Raw genomic sequence first — 20,679 nt, forward strand, 5'->3', positions numbered from 1 at the left:
CAATTGTCCTGTTATAGATCAGAGTTAGATCTGGTAAATCTTTTCTTTGATGGTACATTGTGTAAAAAGTAATAAAAACAAATAATAATAATCACGCGTGAGTCTAACACAAAGTAATAGTAGTTTCTCTTATAGTACTATGCTGTTTTGTAGATCAAGGCCATTCTACAACTATTCTGGAAATATTTTTTTCCAGTATCAATATTTCTTTTTTCAAATGAATATCTAATTTTGATACTAGTTTGTGTATTGATAAGGTTTTTAAAAAAAAAATCCAAATCTCACACACCTTATGTTTTCCATGAACAACCAACAGGCGAATCATAAAAACCCAACTTTATGACATTAAATCATCCCAAAGTCGATAACGTTATATAACATTGCCTTTCATTTATAGCCAAATGATATATTTGTGGATGGTGAATTATGTCACTGATTACATAAATTATTTGGCCTGATATTCCATAAAATTCCACAAAACAGTCAAATCTGTATTTATATAGTGGTACACAGTACCGCATCAATGTCAGCGCTGAGCAGGTGGTATTAAGGCTTTTATGAGAGTTTCCGGCTGAAAAATAACTTCATGCTGTGGCTGGGGATAAGTTGTGCAGTGACAGTGAAGCATAGCGAGAAAATTGCTGGTCAGAAGTAAAAAAAAACGTTGTGCTTACTTTGTGCTACAAAGGTGGGGGTAATTGCGTGGATGCTGTCAAGTTTCCACCCACATGACACATACAGTGCGTTCACGCATGTTTGGTCTATAAATATGGTGTATATAGTGGAATGTAGGCACTTACTGTGTAATTGTGCCGGTAGTGAGGGCGCTAATGATCCACTGTAGGTCCAGAGTCTTGAATGGGATCAGGACCAGGGAGGTGGTGTTGTCCAGGTCAATGGCACTTTCTGGGTACATGAAGTGATGAGTGGTTCTGGAGCCCACATCGCGCTCAAAACCACTGGTAGGACCCTGGTTCATCCTGGAAGTAACAATAAGCAATACATTTGGTTACAATGACAGGATGTCTTAACAAAATATTTAATTTTAAATAGACAGTGCAGTTTCAGACCAGGGCACAGTACTATCACAACTGTTACAAAACTTATAAATGATATTGCTATTGCATTGGACAGTCATGAAGAATGTGTTGCTGTTTTTTTTTTATTTGTCAAAGGCCTTTGATTCTGTAGATCATTGTTAGATCATTGAATCATCTTGGATCGCTTGGATGCTATTTTAAAAAGGTTTTCCTCAAGGGTCCGTCCTTGGACCACTTCTATTTAAAATTTATATAAACTGTAAACAACCAATTGGAAATGTGTTGTGTGTTTTGTCTTTTTTAATTTTGAAAAATGAAAAAACCCGTGTCCCCTAACACAGGAACAGTAGAAAATTTATGAAAAAATTGATCCGCTGCTTGTTATGCTGAAACAAGTGGTGATGTCACTATGAAGAGTAAAATGTTCAATATTCAATTTTGAATAGGAAGTCAAGGGAGCTGTTTCAGTTATCAAACCGTTTTAGATCTATATTACAGTTTACAATGAAAAAAAAAAGTACTCAGAGGGGTGGATTCTATTGTACATCATTTACTACTCCACTACTCTGAACATGTGGCCATTGTCTGCTATTCAAAACACTTTAAAAAGAAAAAGAAAAAAAAGTGCACGCTTTCTGAAGCCTTCTATTGAAAATGAAAATGCACATCAGTCTTTTATATTTCTATCAAATATATGTTTCACAAACATGGCACGATATGTTTCTTCTCAGTATGCATATGAACATTTTTATACAGTTAGGGTTATTTTTGACATTTTCAATAACTTTTGAACTACTGCAAGTTTATTGTATTTCCTGGGATTGTGAAGAATAATCATTGTCATTCCAAGCATTCAGCAACATCCATACCTTCCCATTGTTTGTGAGAGACAAAACATTTACATAACTAAACATTACTGCATACAAACAAACAAACACACACACACACACACACACACAAAATTCATCCCATTTCACCGTGTTGGGGCGTCCAAACAGGATTCTCAACATTCTCCTGTCCATTTAGAGCTCAACAATTACTGCCTGGCAAACAAGACATGCTGCTTCTATTATTATGTCCAACAATACTCACTCAAACTGGAGCGGTAATTGGCTCCTACAGACTTGTCAGCAATCATGACATGATAGAGACAGTTGCAGTGTGATGGAGTCTGTGGGAGAAGTTGACCCTGGTGCAACTAACATCACCTGTTTGATCCACCTCAGCACTATTAGCCTCCTCATTACGGCGCGTAAGTGACAGCAACATAACAAGTTGACATTCTCGGCCTGGGCCTGTCGTGGCTTCAAATGACCTTCTACTGCAGCCAGTTTGAGCTTTCAGGAAGGAAAACTCTTGGTAAACGTATATAATAAAAACTAGTGACCCGGAGTATCAGGGAGTTACTTCTATAAGACAAGCATAAACTTACACTGTCAGTCTGAGTGTTAATCTTTCTTTTTGTTGGAGAGGGAAAATGGAAGGGACACAAGTGTCTTAATCGACAAGTCAAAATCAACATTTCAAACTTGGATGTTTTGCTCTGTCAAAAAATAACAATTCTATTCTATTTCATTTTGTAAAGTCTAAAATCACAACAGCAGTTTCCTTAAAGGGCTGCACAAAATTGTTGATTTTAACAGCAGAAAGTAAATGAAACAGTCATTGGTCAAAAAAAGAGAAGCAGATTAATCAACTCTCCCAGGCCATCCCCCAGCAAATTATATTTCCATTTGTTGCCAATTTAGACAGAAAATGTGATAAACATAAAAAAGCACTGCACAGGCTGATTGTTTCCAATGCATAAAAAGCATTGGAAACGATCAATTTTATGGTTAATACTGTGTGTTTTATCTTATACTTTTAAGCATAACGGGTGAAGTCAAAAATGTTTTAATTTTATGGAACTGAAACTAAATATTATAATATAATACACAATATACTATACAAATCATTTGTTTGTGTAAATGAGTGCATTGTATCAGGTCTGCTGTGAGCTATTAAATGTCTGCAGACTAAAGTCATCAGTGCTCCAAGCTGGAGACACATTTTCTCTTACGCAATATGAATACAATTAGTGAAATTTTTGATAACTGTGATTTTCAGCTAATTAGTCCATATAACAATATTTATTTTTTACAAAAAATAAAATCTTGTCCAACAGTACATCTAATCTTTGTGTGTTTTTTTTGAAGAATCCAACCAACAAACTTATTTAGAGTGTAAACTGCTTAAGGCAGCTGTATTGACACGAGAATATGCGACTTCCTGACAGAATATATGAGAAATAAAAGCATAAATGTTGATGATGTAATAACTTCTTGGAGCTCCTTGAGATCACTCTCAATGACAGTGTTCTTTGGTCTTGCTGCGGCACAAATGCACTTTCTTTAAACTTCACAAAACCTAAAGTTGACTGTGTCTGTAGTTGGCTTTGAGAGGGCATAAATCTGACCCGCAGTGACGCAGCGCATCCATCAAGTGGCTCATCTAAACTGGGCCCACAATTCTGACTGAGCCTTGGCTGCACTAAATAGAAGACGAACGACACTGGCACGGCGTTTTATAGTGCACAGGACATCATTGTTGGTTTCTCTCTTCATTCTGAATGCCCCGCGGGGGAAAAGCCCAAATTGCAGAGTAAATTGGCCCCTTGGTTTTGGAGAGATAGAGCCCGGGAACAGTGTGCCTATGGGGGCTATACCGAGACAGATCATCTATGCTGCACTTTCACAACATTACTGTGGCAGATTGAATTCCTCCCTAATTAACTTCTGCTCAAATGTTTAGATTTCCTGAGTCGGTGTAAGCTTCTTGAACTTCTCGTCTAACAACACACTTAGCAATGACCTTACCTCTATCCTCTGGCTCCTCTTTCTCCAGTGTATTTTTAACATTTTATAAAGCGGCGCACCTTTGCCATTTGTTAACTGAGTAGACATGCCTGTGAGCTCTTCATGCATTTGATATTCTGGTCCTTTTCCACCTCATTTTTATGTTGCAAAGAGAGCGTCCATTACTCAGAGGTGGGGTCAGTAAAAGTCTGTCCAGCCATTGAAAGAAGTTAACTCGGGCTGTTAAGTGGACTCAATGAGCTGCCCGTTCACTTAATCTTGTGTGGGCGTGCAGTGTCAACCATACTAAGCAGGCAAATATTTCAGATTGGACTAATCAATATTCATCTCTGCACTAACTTCCCCCTGGCACTAGATCTCAGTACCAGATGGACTTGAAACAAAATGAAGCAGTCTTTGAAAAGCGCATTTTACCGACAGGATGGTTTTAACACATGCAATCGTCTGGAATACAAAACATAGAGTGGATATTAGTGTGTCAAATATAAGGATGAGCAAAAACGTACTGAGAAATTATGATTCAAGCATGGTGGCATTTAGTATAATTGGTTTAGTAACAGAGGTGGTCAAAGTAATGCATTTCATAACTTGAGAAAAATTACAGATACACCTGGTCAAATAATACTCCAAAAAGTAAATAAGTCTTTTAATCTTTAACAAATAATAGTTTGCAATTATACCTTTGTGGCTTCAAAAATAATAAAATACAGTAGGTTACTTCTAAAAACAAGATGACAGTTGTTTTCTTTTCTAATTCTGTTCAGTCCAGCCTGTAAAACTAGTATGCAGGTTGTTGTTATGACATATTTGGTTAGATTTGTAAAGAATAATTAATTTGGCCTATATGTTGTATATTTACCATATCCAAAACAAAAGCAAAAATGAATGATCTCAAAGCTTCTTAAAACTGCAGATAATAACCCCTAAAACAGACTAAAGCCAGATTTTTGTGTTTGTAACAGCACATCTGGACAAAATATGTCTCTGGAGTGAACATCGTGCGGCTTTAAATGGGACAAAAGCAACACCATAATACAATATTGATTCGAAAGTTTTATTTTTGTCTTTTAAATGTGGTGGAGTCAACGTAATAAGTAACAAAATAAATCTACTCTAAGTAAAATAAAGTTCCTCTAAAACTGCACTTAAATAAATGTACTTAGTTTATGACCACCATAGTTCAGTAAATACCAATGAACCAATGGGTACACAGTAATGTGAAAGGAAGGGCATCTGACTTAAATGTCTGCGAAATCAACCTGCAACTGGTTTGCTGTAGCATCCCTTAGAGATAAAGAAAACTGATTGATAAACAAAACTAAATTGAATGGAGCAATATGTAAGATTTAGATTTAAAATTCGATAAACATGACCTATCTGTGTCCCTGGATAGAAATAAAATACTAAAATGTTCCTGATAACTGTTTTGTAAAATTGACTTATTCTTTATTACAAAAACATTGGACATGATGGTCAAGTTGTTGATGTTGTAATAAGGTGTTTTTGTTCGCAAGATGATTATCCAAAGCCAAAATCCAGTTTAAACTTGTGCTTTGTCCTCTCTCTACTCTGATTGGTCACTACCTGAAGCCGATCACCTGCAGCAATCATGAATCAGAGCTGAACACGAGCCATGGCCTGTCCATAAGGTTCAGACACTAGCAATAAAGGTTCAGGTGTGATGGCAGTTTTGAAACAGAAAGCGTACATGCTCCTTTAAACACAGTTGTAAATTGTAAATATTTCTACAGTTAAGAGTCTTGTTTCTCTTCCAAGTGATTCTAAAGTCACATATATTTTTTCCCGATAAAAACAAACACCAGACAAACAGCTAATTTACAAAAGTGACTAAGAATATTGGGGAACCATTACTACCAATTTTGACCAAGTGGTGATTTTCTCAGAACAAACACTAAACCAACTGAAATTCCCCCATTCACTTTCTCCCTATTTGTGGCAGTTCAAACGTTTGCAGCTTTTATACCCCTCCTCGACTGACACCTCCACTAACATTTCCTTCTTTCAGCCCCACAGCTTCTCTCAACTGATAAAAATATGCCCGCTGGAACGGCAGAGGACTCGTAAAAGGCATTAGTACAACCCTGGGTTTTAAAGTTTTTTTTTTGCGGTTTACAGCAAGAAATGCAATCCCGCTGACCTTTAATGTGTTCGTCGGCCATTACATGTGGGTATTAGAGCTTCACCTTAAAAGTCTGGTGCTCGGCGCTTCAGGCGTCGTTGGGCTTAATGAATAATCAACAAGACAAATAAGGCCATAACAGCCAGCCGGTGGGCACAACAGCTTTGACATTAAAGATGCCATTTACAATAACGCCATGCACATTTGTACAGGAAGAAAATTGCAGCAGACTTTCCACTTTTCTCCCTTTCGATATATATTTGCGCGTTCAAGAGTTACTTAAGTTGGCCGGAGATGATTGATGCCCGTCGCGCTAGCACTTTGGGCCAGAGGGCTTCAGAAGGTACAGACATAAATCACCAGTCAAGATGCATTTCATCAGTAAAAGGACCTCCTCTGAATTTTTCTCCTCAGTTGACAAAGTGTCATCTGCGTTCACTCTCTGGTTTCTAAGTATAGTAATAGCTAACCTACAAAGCATGAACAACAAACTATAATGTAATGCACTGGGGAAAATGACCATCCAAACATGTAAACAAGTTAATAAGTGCTTGAAATAAATAGTAATCATCTCTTTATTTCTAGTATTTCGACTTGTCTTAAAGCATAAAATATCTTGCTTTACTTAAACGTACTACTTATTTTAGTACTGCACTTGAAAGAAGCATAAAACCTATTTGTTCTTTTGGCAAATTGTAGTTAAATCAAGATAAACACTTAATTCAATCGCTTATTAAAAACTCTACTTTTTTCCAGTGGGATATTCGCTTGAAAGGCACAAACCCTTTTTAACCTTTTTGTTATTCGAGTTAAGATGTTCTCTCTGAAAGCTGTGATAACTAATACGCTTTGTTGTGTCATTTACTATTAACATATTCTTCATGTGTTGTGCTCGTTTTCGTGTCGGTATAATTTTATCACCCCGACGGTCATCATTAGAGGGTATCATTGGCAGTACAATGCTTCCCTTGTGTACTTTTGACAGCGTTTCAATAATTACTGGCTCCAACTGATTCGGAATTGGTACTTCACTTCGGTGTGGGCGCTGTAGTGACATAAAATAATTCCTGAAAATTAGGCCAAACGAAAATAGAGAAGCAGAGAACGTTGAATAGGTCTTTAACTGTCATTACAGCCAGACAGTTAAATGCAATCTGTCTGGCTGTGATATACTGTTGTTTGTTTGAGAGAATCCATATATTTTTCATCCTCAGTAATAAAAACATAATTGCGTGTTTGTGAGACCTTCATGGTAAAATCAAATTTACAAACAGCACTGGAAAATTAGATATAAAACAAATCACCGGGCGTTATAACGGATCATATCACAGCAGATTCATTATTATTCATGCAGACATGTCCACGTCACTGGAGAACCATTTGGACCATGGAAAGCCCAGGTGACAATCTAGCCAATTATTCTCATTGTTGTTTTTGTCTCAATAACAAATAGGTTTATGAGCAGCACAGTCAGGATTGATTGCAGAGTGGGTTGGGGGAAAAACATAATTAGACATTTTGCCCAGTTACACATTGAAAAGTTTCTCCCGTTCTTGTGGCGAAACACATTTTCCATTAATATGAGCCCCTTTCACGCTTTAGGGCACTGATTACAAAGACAAATGGCAGCTTATTCATCTTTGCTGAAGGTTGTTGACGGGCAAGAGGCTCTCGAAGTGCGTGTTCTGGTCATTTGAGAAGCCTCGGGACCGCTTCATTGTGATTTGTGGAGCTTGTAAACAGGTTTTTAGAATGAGATTAGATGTAATATGATGCGTAGTTTGTGTGAAGATTCCTGCTTTTTACGTCGCAGAAATAGTGGTACTTATATTAAAACTGAGCGTGGAGATCAATCTTTATGAAACTTTTTGGAAGGAATTTCATCATCATGTTCAATATAATTCTGTCTGAACTTCAGTTTAACATAATATGAATTGGGGGAAATTGCAATTCCGAGCCAGACGAGTTATTTAAAAATGAAAATATGACGCATAATAATCATTGTAATCCAAGACGCCAAATCCTATGAGGAAAGAAGCTGGTTGCTAGCCAAATCATCCAGCTATATTCTTTGCAAAAACAGACTTTATAATAAAAACATTTAAAGTTATGCACACTTGATAACCACACATAAAAATTTATTTCTTGAAGAGAGGATTTAACACTTGTTTTTATATATGTATTCCACAAAAGAAATGCTGGGCAACAAATTCTCAATCTGGACCAACTGTAAACCCACAAAGAGCGTGAAAGCTTGTTGCCGTGGCTGAGCATTCTGCTGCTAATGGCAAAGCAATATGTCTTGTCTTCTGGTGCTGTCCCCGTCATAGGATAATTGAATTGGTAGACAATGCCGTGCTGCTGTCACAACGGGGAGCTGGCAAAGAAGATAAGTGCAGTAATGTGGCTTTATACTGAAGCGACGTGTCACAGCGAGCAGACACTGGCACACTGGGAGAAATTAAGAGCTGCAGTAGAAAACCTTGAGAAGTTTTTGATTTGCTTTTGGACATACAATAGAAGACATTGTGTAGTTAATCTCATAAGATCTTTGTGTCACTCGTTTGCTGTCAGTCTAAGCCTCAATTCACCCACTAAATGAGATTAGTCCAACGATGCATGCCTCGCTCCATGCACTTTAAGTACAGTAGCAGGTTGGATTGTTGCATAGAGATTTAATTAAAGTTTGAATCAGAAATGAATGACGTGCAAGGGGAACAAACGTATCAAAATGCAAATGTCATATTGTAATTTGAAGCAAGCGTTCTAAAGAAGGCATTTTGTGGTTGACAGTAAATACAGTCTGTAATTGCTCTGACAAGCTGAGAGCGATCACACAATAGTGTCTAATCAGGAGGAAAAACTATAATGTAATTTGTATTATTTTACTCTTTAACAAAAGACTTCTGACTGTCTTGGAAAATATGCGAGATTAGACTTCTAAAAGTAATAATAATCCTGTTTTCATGGGTTTCAGCGGTTGTGGAAAGTAACAAAGTACACTTTAACTTTACTAGATTTGTGACCTTTAGCTTTGATAACAGCACAAATTCGCTATTGGTTAAAGTTAGCTTCTGCAATTAATTCCAGTGTTACATTATTTCTAGAGAGCAGAGCCGCTGCTAGATATTTGGGTGCCCTAAGCAAAAATGCTTTGTGGTGCCCCCATGCCTCCAACCCACTTAAAACCTGTAAAAAATATGGCCGTGGCTAACCCTAACCCTGACCCTAACCCTGACCCTGACCCTAACCCTGACCCTAACCCTGACCCTAACCCTGACCCTAACCCTGACCCTAACCCTGACCCTAACACTAACACTAACCGGGCGCGGTCAAATAGCCCAGCTGTTTCAGGAGCCGCGGCACAAAATAGTCTAGCAGTTTCGGCCGCGCGGCTCTGTAGACACTCCCAAAAAATATATAGGTGTTATGTATTTGCAACAACCTTAAAGCGACAATTTCAGAAATGATGTTTTTTATACATTTCCTTCTGTAAATATTGCATTAATCACAATGATGAGGGGTGTGGGAGCCCTCAACCAAGAAGGTTTAGGCACAACTGATTTTATGTTCTGTATTTTGGTGCATTTTGGATGTAATATTATTAGCAAATCTTGACACAGTTTATTATTAGAGCCCCTCCCTTCCACAGTCTCTAAATGTATTTGCTCCGCCCCTACTCCAACGTCACTCAAAGCCCTTATCCTGCTCTTCTGCAGAACAGATTGAGGCTCTATAAACTCTACAGGCTGCAAACGATTGACACTCTCTGTTACATAAAAAACATGATTTAGACATTTGTAAGAAGTTGAACTACTTTGACTTTGCGCTTGTCGTGGTGTCAGCTCGGTGGTTCGCCGCGCCAGCGCGATGCAGCGCACGTCTTGTTTCATTCTCTCTTTTTCACGGTTTCTAATTGAATATGTGGACAATTTCCATGATCTGAAGGCCGTTTTGCTCCTTGTGGTTTGTAGAATAAGTATGCATATCAACATTGTTCCCAGTTGGGCCCCTGATTTGTCTGCGTCTGCTTAAATGAAAGCTTGTTTAGCTGCCCCTGCACATCTCAAACTCACTATGGAGGAGAGAGAGGCGACACTTGAGTCCGAGTTTGAATTGATAAAGGACTAAAGACAGACTATGCCTACTGAATGCTCTCTGTTTAATTGCAAATGGAACAGTGCAGCTTCACCACAAATAGCCCATGTCATTCAGTCCAAACTGCCTGGTAAGGTCGGTGCCCATAGGAGCCCTTGATTCCCTAAACACTGTGCGTTATGTGCCTAATGGGAGCAGTGGCACTGGCAGAGAGTGACCACTGCACAAAGCCTTCTCCAGCTCGTCCCAAAGATTTGTCCCAAAGATTAGTTTGTGCTTCTCCTTAGATGTTTTCTATGCTTGATTATCAAACACACTGACATCTTTTCCATGACCCCGGGTTTTGTCTTTTCACATGGTTTGATTTAATAGACAATAATAAGAGGCATACGGATTCCATAAATCAGCCACATCATGGTTTAACAGCTATTTAAGTGGATGAACACAGATTGTCTTCTTCAATGGATGTTATTCAAACTGCAGGACTTTGACATGGTGTCATTTTTAGGACGGCTGAACATTCAAACCTTAATATTATGTTTGGAATATCGCAACAACCATAACTTTTCATCGATCTAAAACCCGTGGATCTGGAAAATGTAACTCAACAACACATACCACAGCAAAAATTGACAAGCAACAAACACAGCTAAATGTTTTGCTGCGTTTTATCTACTTTTATCATGTCCTCCTATCACCTGGCTGGCCCTGCATATATAATCAAATATATAATATATAATAATATAATCATCTCATCTTGCTTTTAATTATTTTTTCCTTTATCTGCATTCTGTTTACACTGCGAAGAGATGAGGTATGATTTCACAGTGTGTGTGTGTGTGTGTTTGTGTGTGTGTGTGTCTGTGTGTGTGTGTGTGTGTGTGTGTGTGTGACCTTGGCACTTTCCCCCCCATTACTAGATAAAAGCTTTGGCATCATGTCTAACAATTTTTTTATCTTCAATCACAAACATGCTTTTCATGGGCTAAGTAAGAATCTACTTACCATACTTACTAGCCTCAGACATCAGAGCCAATTAAGTGCTTTTTTTCCTAATTTACTCCACATCTCTCTACTTCTTAATACGTTAAAGTGGAACAAAAACACAATTTACATCCAATTTAATCATCATCAAGTTATTTGCACATCAAATAACTTAATTATCCGTAACTATAGTGCTCCATCTTGTCCGTCAAAAGAACTGCCAAGGACTTGGGTCTGCGTATCTCACCAGTGCAATCTGCTGATCAAACATAAGCTTTAGTCTGTTGGCCGCTGCAATGCACTGTTCATAATAGTTTATAAGGCAGGCTTTAAGGGGAGCTGCGGTGAATTGTAATGTGGGTTTTGTCTGATGCTCTGTCCATTTGGGCCCTCTGCTTTGTGAAGCGTCTGTCTTTAGTAATATATGTATTATCTTGTCTGATAATGAGCGTTTACAACCTTTTTCCAGGGCTCAATTTTTCTATGCGCAAGAGTAAATTTGTAGCTTGTTGCAACTGACATAAAGCCACTCTCAGCATGTGTGGATGATTATATAATGCCTCTAAGCAAATGTTCCGGCTGTGTTTTACATCAGTTCAAATTTATATTACAGCTATTTTCAATTGTTGTCAGGGATGACACAAAGTAGCGAACTCTTCTCTTTTCTCCTATTTCCCCAAGGCCAGGGATAAATATTCAAACACATTGTTGTCTTGTGTCTCTTTGTTAAGAGTATTCTTTTTTTCCAAAATGTCCAAGTGTGTGCTAAACTGAATAGTAATATTATTTTTTTTAGAACAAATAAAGAACACAAAACATAGAACATAGACAAAAGAGCACTAAACAATACAAAAAGAAACACAAGTGGCACAGAAAACAAAATCACAACACACTAAACTAAAAAAAGGTTCCATCTATTCCGAATGACATTTTTCCATCATCCGTAAGTCCATTAGAATATCGACCCAGTCCTTGATTGAGGGTGCAGATTGTGTCATCCATTGTTTGCCCTTAAAGTGGACTGGCGTTTCCCTATGATGTTTTTTGGAGTTGGTGTAAGTACAGTTTATGAATGTGATTACAATAGTTAAGCCTGAGGGGCAGAGGAGTGCTTAGGGTGCCCTGAAGGCTGTTGTCGGCTAAACAGTGAGTCAACTAAAAGTGAGCCATGTTTTGTGCTATCAAAAGCTCTCTATCACGTAAACAATGTATTTATCTAAAAAAGGCAGATTAAACTCATGAGTCAGTCCCAAAATTAAATTGTGACCTATGGGGTCCATATAAGTCACAATAATATTAATATAATATTTCAATTACATCTCTACTTCAGAGTGCTTTTTATCTGCCTCTTTATGTTTTTATAGTTCAGAAAGTTTGATTTAATTCATTCTTACAAGAAGAATGGTGATTTATTAAACGTATGGATTTTACTGTTGTTTAGTGAATAATCATATTCGTAAATAACTGTTTATCTGTGATGTTTCTTCTCACAACAATCATAATGCTAAAATGTGGTATTGTGACATCCTCACACAATACACACATTCAATAAAAGCCTAGCCTACCACCATTCTAAAGTTTCTTCTACAATACATAAATTAAACATCTGAAAGTTTGTGGTAACAAAGAAAGTTCAGAGCCAGTCCTTGAACCCTGACAGCACATCAGCCGATTTAAAAATATAAATGGTGAAATAGCCTTCAATTGTCAAGCTGTCCACATCTCCTATATCATTCAAAGTGCTGAAGGTCGGCCACTGATGTATAAAACACTAGGGTGTGAAAGGAGTGAAACATATATTTGCTCTTTTTTTCTTCGACTATTGACAAAGCTAATTAATGCGTGAGTTAAAATGCTTAATCCTGTAATAGATGGAGGGTTATGGGAAGAACTGTTTTTTATTATATGGTTGATGTAACATTATTGTAGTTTTGTGACCCTTGTATAAGGAAACATAATATACAAAGACAGAGGTTGTTTTGTACCCATGGGTTTTAAATGTCTTGTTGAAATTCATGCTTTATAATAAATACAAGAAGATTAGGCTAAAGTGGCCACTGACCTTATAATGAAGTCACTGGAATCGATGAGTGGGCCGTAGTGCGACCCCTTCAGGTTTCCGGAGTTGCCCACCACGGAGCAGGTTCTGCAGCGCTCGGGGCTGGCGTCCATGTAGAGCAGCTCGTCAGGGATGAGTTGGAACAACTCTTCCACCACTTGGGAAAAGTTGGCCGGCTTTCGTTCAGCTTGGAGCCACTGGTGACACAGGAGAGACAGGGCTGAGCGAGAGTCCTCGCTGCGGGGCCACTTTAAGCAGAAGTGATTGAACAAGGCCAGTGGAGCTGCAGACACCAGGCACATTTGTGAAATAACCTGAGGGTGGTTTAGTGCGTTCTAGAAGGGCTCTTTTAACCTGCCATTCTTCTGCTCAACTCTCACACACGGCACATAAACATTAGGCAGTGAAACCTTTCTGAAATTGGTGTCACTATGAATATATAACTCTCTAGAGAAAGACATATTTTAGCAAACACAAAGACTAGATACTGGGCTTTTCTGGGAAGTCTGGGCTACTACAGTGGTTGTATTAACTGGAAAATATATTCTTACATTTGAAGCCATATGCAGCAGCTAGGTGATGTTGGAAAGAGTTCTTTAAAAATACAGTATATTTAGGATAAATACCGAATACCTTCATTAAACTATATTTTGTAACATACTCCTTTACATGGCCCAATCAGAGTACTGTATTCAGATTACTTTTACAGTGAATTGCATTATATTATAGTGTAAAAATGTAACTGGATTAAAACACTGCACTGTTTGACATGCATTCAATTATCACAAGACAAAAATCACACATGCAAGCGCCAGAAGAGCAATGTTTCTCTTCTCTTTCTCTTCTTATCGCACAGTTCAAAGCCTTAATTTGTACGATCAAGCATTCAGTGCATTCCTTTGTTTTTACTAAATCAATTGTATTCTGAATACCAGCAAATGAAACAAATAACTGGAGTGTGTCTCTCTCTCTGCTTATTTCCCCCCCTATCCTTCCCTCTGCTTTATTCATGAGTGACTAGCCTAGGTGCAGACCGTCCCGACTGTCCCTGTTGGTTAGCAGTTCAAACTTTGGAAAAACGCTCTTTGATAATTGCTTCAGCCTCTTGTTTGTTGGTTTACAGCCACATCTCTCAGCCGGAGTATGACCTGCGGCCGCACAAGCTCGTCTCTCCTGTGGCTTCTTTAGGAGCTGCAGCCAGTGGCCGACCCTTCCCTTTATTATTACTTCATTCAAATTCATAACCCGAAACCTCCGCAAAGTTTCTCCAGCTGCAGTGTTTCATGCACTGTCAAGCTTCCACTCACAACGTAATACTTTGGCTCTGACCAAATTAACGCCTCTACATTTTTCTTAATATTAGCTACCGGTAATAACAATACCCTAACCATGTGTAAAGAATAAAAGGTAGGCAGTTCAGTGGAATACATTGAATTTAATCATTTGACATCTTTCTAATTATGTTGTATTAGAAATTACCTACATGAAAGAGACATTGATCATTTCAGGCTTCTGGTGAGATATTGTAGATATTGTTTGGATCCGTAAATATTATTGTTATTATATTACCAATAATTTAGTGTTATGTACATGGTTTTGTGAAGTGCTAAGGGTTATGCTAAGGGTCATGTTCATGGTGGTTTTGCGAGCCAAAACCAAAAGTCATATTGTTTATTTTTTTATGGACAAAAATTGCACCCTGTCATAGATAATCCAAAAATATTATAATGGACTAATCCATCTAAACACTAAATCTAAGATAGGTGTCATGCTTTTTGTAATAAACTACTTCTTTGGTGCCCTCTGGCTGTCCTGTGCGACAAATTACATTCATTTACGGTGCTAATTTGTTCTTTCCACAAGTCTTCTGTGTTATTAAAGACGGCCTTCCCATAATTTTCTATGAACGTCTCATGTGCAGAAATTACATTTAGCCATAAAACAGTGTGGTGTTACGTCCAGGATATGCCGTGGAGGAGGTTGTGCCCAGCCTTACAGCAGAGCCATGACCATCTGTCTGCACGAGCTCTGATATTTGATGTTTAGCTCATCACGCTCCCCCTGAGAAGCATTTCCTGAAATGAGTAGTGACAGGAGGCAACCTTGCAGTAATTTTTCTATTCTTACCTCTAATTGGACATGGTGTGAGGTGAATGTGGGAATACCTTAGGCATTGCATTGCTTCTCAAGACCAAATTGGAAAGTATAATTTAAGTGTATTGCCTTTTTTAATTTGGAGATAAATTGTAGAGGATCTAATAATAAAATGGGAATGGATTGCAATCAAGCAGAGCCCATTCAACTCAGTAGTGCCAAGATATTTGACTTACACAGTTTCCATCTGTGAATTTTTTATACTGTGACGCCACTACTGAAAAATATGTCTACCCACATCCAGACTCAAGCAATTTTGAGTGTCAGTCACCCTCAGAATGGCTGCCCTCTAGTCTCTCTTTAAACAGTGACACTCTGAAATTGTACAGGTGACAAACTCCATCTCAAAAAGACAATAAGTGCGATTCAAAACACATTTCACTAGCAAGGACCACAGCCCCAGCTAGGACGCAAAGTGGTTATTGACATACGAGAAACATGAACAGCACATATGTACAGAAATTGATGCCGTTTTGGGGCTTCTGGCGATGAGGACTGTAAGCTCCTAGGCCTCGGTACCCCAATCTAGGAGATAAACTAGAATAATTAGAATATTTAAAAGAGGGTGGGATGGAAGGGCTCGATGTCACGAGCGCTGATGTGTGTGACCTGGATGCTTAAATAGTGTAGCCGCAGGAAGGGGGCGTGAAAGGGGTGTGGTCCTGCTCCCGAAATAAGATCACAAACTTATCGTCATTTCACTAGCAAGGACCACAAACTCAGCTATGATGCAAAGTGTTTATTGACATACAAGAAACATGACCAACAGAAATACAGGTTGCGAAGGTTATGGTGGGTGTAGACCTTGAAGGCCATAGAGGACCTGTGTTCCATGATTTAATGAGTTGGTCAGCAACTCCTTGACTGGAGGCAGATGTGGCAGCGCCAATGTGGGAAAAATGTCCAGTAGGAAATGTGGGGACCAGGCGAGGATCTTCTTGAAGTAAGGGATGAACCAGAACCTGATGCGATTTGGGCCTTGTTCGGTAGTGAGGAGCAAGTCCTGAGGGGAGGTGCTACATGACAACCAGTGCGGGAAGTCCTGGAAGATTGCAAAGGAGCTGAAATCAGAGTTTAGCTTGAACAAGTAAATTGTGGTTGAATCGCCACTGTGATTGATCTTGCTCATTCGAAGGGAAGACTAGGCGTCGGTTGGAGGTCCTTGATGCCTGTTGTGGAAAGGGGCAACATCTGAGCAGTGGGGGAAACCGAAGAAGGCAAAAAAGAACATGCCAATGCAAGCATTTGACAGCCATCATTGTTTGGTCTCTTTGGAGACAAGAAAAGTGATAAGAGTAGCCTAAAAATATGTTGATGCCGCTCAGGTAGGCTTTAAGTACCAGTAAATAGAGATTGGTAGTCAAAGGTGAACGGGACGTAATAGATTAGGGAGAGTAGGTTTGAATGCGGGGAAAGGCAGGTTGAAGCCATTATGGAAGGAGCACAAGCTGTACCAGGTGGTCTTGTAGGAAGAGGTCAGCCAGAGTGGGGCACAGGTCTGGAATGTGGTAGCTGAGAATGGAGGAATGACAGTTCTGCCTCGGGAACCAATGTTCTGTATGTATTTGTTGATGTTGTCAATGACTTCAAGGTTATCGGACTGGATAGCCACGAACATGGATGGCCCAGCAGGCGGGCGGCGATCCTGACAGGATTAATTCAATTCAATACATTTTTGTCAAATCGCAACAGTAGAGATAAAACAATGTTCATAGGGACTTGGCAATGTCCCAGCATCCCGTGTCCTTAGACAAATGTCCCAAGGTCCCCTGTCCTTAGACCATCCTTCTCGGCCAGGAAAAATAACAGGAATTCATCTAAAATAAGGCAGCCGAAGATATGCAAACTTCCTGATGAAGTGGAGGAACTCGTCAAGCCGGGGGATGGAGACCCGCCTGCCTTAAAGTGACCCCCAAAACCAGCTGATGGAACAGCATATTAAGGTGGAGCAACGACTTGATGGACTGGATGAGAATCACAATGCTGTGGAGTGCTGTGAACAAATTATGTTAGGGTTGGGAGGTGGGATATGAAGGCTTGCCCCTGGGGGGTGAGCAAGTCTTGCAACTTGGTGCCTTGGAGAGAGGCGTACATGGCACCGGTCGCTCCGGAGATGTGCACTGGGGGAGAAGTGATGGGCAACCCGTTGCAACGGGAAACAACGGTAAAGGAAAACTTGCTCTTCTGGAGAAGCTGTTGCCGCCCGCAAGAATGGGTGTGGCGGAGAGTGCTCCACTTCCTGTGAGTGAAGGAACAAAAGTGAACAGGCGAATCGTGCAAGTCAAAGAGAAGTTGATTTTGTTGATGGCGCGATGGAAACTGGAGACCTGCCGACACATGGACGGTCAATGTAGAGAGGAATGACGAGCGCACGCAGAGGGCGCTTAACAAGCGAGGATGTGGTGAGGACCCGGGAGTGCGGGAAGACCCAGGAATCCGGGAGGATCTGAATCCAGGACTAGCAGGTTGTGATCCGTAGGTAACCGACCATAAGCGAGAGCTGCACCTGGAAGAAGAGCTGAAATGTTGGGATGGGGGAGCGGCAGGATTCCATTGGAGGGTGGCCTGGTATGGCTCTCCTGTCCTGGGAGAGGTGAGGCCTGGGTCAGGCCGATGCATCGGAGGAACGAGGTCAAGCTGATTCATAGACAGGTAAGGAATGAGTGTGTTTTCGAGCATGGGCTTCCGCCAACATCGAGTGTGTGCACAAAGTCACTAACGCTGAAGCAGGGAGAAAAGATGGTTTGAAAGAGGAGTCAAGGAAGCTATTTTTGTCAAAAAAGAAAGACCTTCTTTAAACAGAAATGGAGGGCTTAGGTTGAATCTTCCTGTTATCTATAATGGGTTACTGAACCCCTGGAAAGGTAAAGGACCAGGGCAATCAAATGCTAATCAGGTACTCAGGGTGGTTGAGCCAGGGTCTCACTAAGACAAAGAGGTTTTAACAGCCCATTAAAATTCTGAATAGGCTCGGTAGATACAAGGGGGGAGTTTCTGTTGAAACCAACAACTCTTTCTACTTCAGGAAGGCTCCTCCCAATGGGCGGGTCTTACCACAGAACAGTATTAATATCGGAGTTCTCGACCTAAATTCTGTTATTGACAATGACTCTTGGATGAGAGTCGAAACGTCTACTTTTTCAAACTGAGTCCAGATGACTACAACTGAAGCTTTTTCTACTAACTAACGCTGATGTGTGTGAGCTGGATGCTTAAACAGTGTAGCTGCAGGAAGGGGCTTGAAAGGGGTGTGGTCCTGCTCCCGAACTCAAGATAATAAACTTATCTTCATTATGTCAGTGATAAACTTGCCAGGATGATTATATTACTACATATCAGTGCGTGTCAGTCTGTTGAGCCCAGACATATGACCCTAATACTAGTGGCTGATTAGCTTTGCCCTGCCTGACTTGCAAGCAGAACAACAAACTATCCTCTCCGAGTCCACACACGAGATAAGCACACAGGCCCAGAATACTAATTCTGTTCTACGCTGGACAGCTTTGGTTTTTCCCTTTTATTGTGGCTTTACAACAGCTTAGCTCATTGTTGTAAACTTTAAAATTGTCCCAACATTTGAATGTTAGTACAAAATTAGCAAACATTCAAATATGATTATGGGACTTTTGACTTGTCGTCTGGAGTTCGAATGGGAATCATATCTATTTGCGTTGCGAGTTAAATTCACACTATACAGATGTGACAAACTTTTATAGTGGATTTTTACCTTTACTTCACCACATTTTTACCTTTACTTCACCACATTTGGGAGTCAACTTTGAGCAGACAAACATACAATATACATATAAAAACAGCAAGAATCAATTCAATGCAGTTGTGTTAGCTGAAAAAACCCCAGCACAATAGTTCTCAAAGCCTGAAATACTTACCTTTACTTAAACGGGTACTTAAATACTTCTACTTAAATAGATTTTATCCCCTGACTTTTACTTGAGTAATTCTTTGCTGCCGTCGCCGATCTTTTACTTATTAAACAAGAAACCGAGTACTTCTTCCATCACTAGTTATAAAATGACTCAAAGCAACTCATGTCTTCCAACCAAAAATAAATAAATACATAACAGATCATTAGCTAAATATTAATCCAGAATGGCCAGTCTACTTTTAATTAGATTCCTCTGTTAATGTTCTTACTTTCAGCCAAACTTCCTCATCATTCATTATCATTCCAATAGAGGATTATTAAATGCTGTGTTTTAATGTTATAATAACATTTCTAAGATTAACCTAAGCGTTAGATTTGTTTTCTTTTAAATCACACTGAACATATGCATGACAAAACAGCAATTAGGATCTCCACTTTGCGGGATAAACGTGAACAAATTGTGCGTGGGAGCTCATTTCACAGCTTTGTGGAGAAGATCTCACAGATTCAGCGCTTTCGTTCCTGATTGTTATATTTGGTATATTTACTTCAAGACTGAAGACAAAACTTCACAAACAGCAATTAGCTTACCTGCCACCATTTATAGGTTTCATCTGAGAGCGCACTGTTGTCCCTGGTCATCAGTGGGAAGAAGGACTGATTGAAGTGCTCGGCGAACCACGGGTCGTCGTCCAGTTCCACTATGCAATGCTCGCAGGCGCACAGTCCTTTAGAGTCTGTCAGATGGAAGGCGTACTTGAAAAATTGAAGTGAAGAATATGTATCTCGAAGGGTGTAACTGAACAGGAACGTGGTGAATGTTATAATGCACACCAAAAGAGCAAATGTCCTGAATCTTCTACGTTTGGGCAGGCTCATCGTGTCACCGTCAGAAATTCTCAGACATAAATAGCCTGATGATGATGATATTGCAGAAGTAGTTTAAACTACAACTTTCTTCAATGTTGTTTCTCAGAGCAGTTACTAAATGTATCCAAGGTGTGCCGTGCCTTTTTAGTCCCAGTTGAATCATATGTTGACTTTATGGGTTCGATGACTCCGCTTCCATCTTTAATGATTCACCTGCAAAACAAATACAAGAGATAGTCAAACAAACCCACTGCACGCTTTTTTCCCATATGAGCTTCTATTTTTGAATGAGTTCTTAATCATTAGCTGTGGGCTAAAAGTATTCATTCTGGAAGTAGGTTCCTTTCCCATGGCCATTTGCTTCAATCACCTTTTCAGTGCAGTTAAAAACATGCCAGTCAATGAAAATAGCTTTTGTTGTAGTCCCGGCGGTCGAGTGGTTAAGGCTGTGAGTTTGAATCCCAGCTCTGACAACCTACTGCATGTCCTCCCTTCTCTCTTATCCCCATTTCACGCTCAGTTGTCCCGTCTAATAAAGCCTACTGGCCAAAAAATCCTTAAAAATGAGACATTAGAATTTGCGGCGGACAAGT

The 20,679-nt window shown here is 39.6% G+C and overlaps 1 protein-coding gene across 1 annotated transcript in view; it reads right to left on the minus strand.

The window, feature by feature from the left end:
* The window catches only part of LOC140361857 (CMP-N-acetylneuraminate-beta-galactosamide-alpha-2,3-sialyltransferase 1-like), a 29,295-nt gene extending 9,147 nt beyond the window's left edge, over window positions 1-20,148 (minus strand). The window contains exons 1-3 of the mRNA XM_072447739.1: window positions 19,808-20,148; window positions 13,180-13,373; window positions 801-980 (exon numbers count right to left, since the gene is read on the minus strand). Of these exons, the coding sequence (XP_072303840.1) occupies window positions 801-980; window positions 13,180-13,373; window positions 19,808-20,095 (662 nt within the window). The 5' untranslated portion in view covers window positions 20,096-20,148. The remainder of the gene's footprint in view (window positions 1-800; window positions 981-13,179; window positions 13,374-19,807) is intronic.
* Window positions 20,149-20,679: the final 531 nt, after the last annotated feature.

This window comes from Eucyclogobius newberryi, unplaced genomic scaffold (genome assembly GCF_026437365.1).
Source record: "Eucyclogobius newberryi isolate DKJ021-1_F unplaced genomic scaffold, fEucNew1.0.hap1 SCAF_16, whole genome shotgun sequence".
Lineage (NCBI taxonomy): Eukaryota > Metazoa > Chordata > Actinopteri > Gobiiformes > Gobiidae > Eucyclogobius > Eucyclogobius newberryi.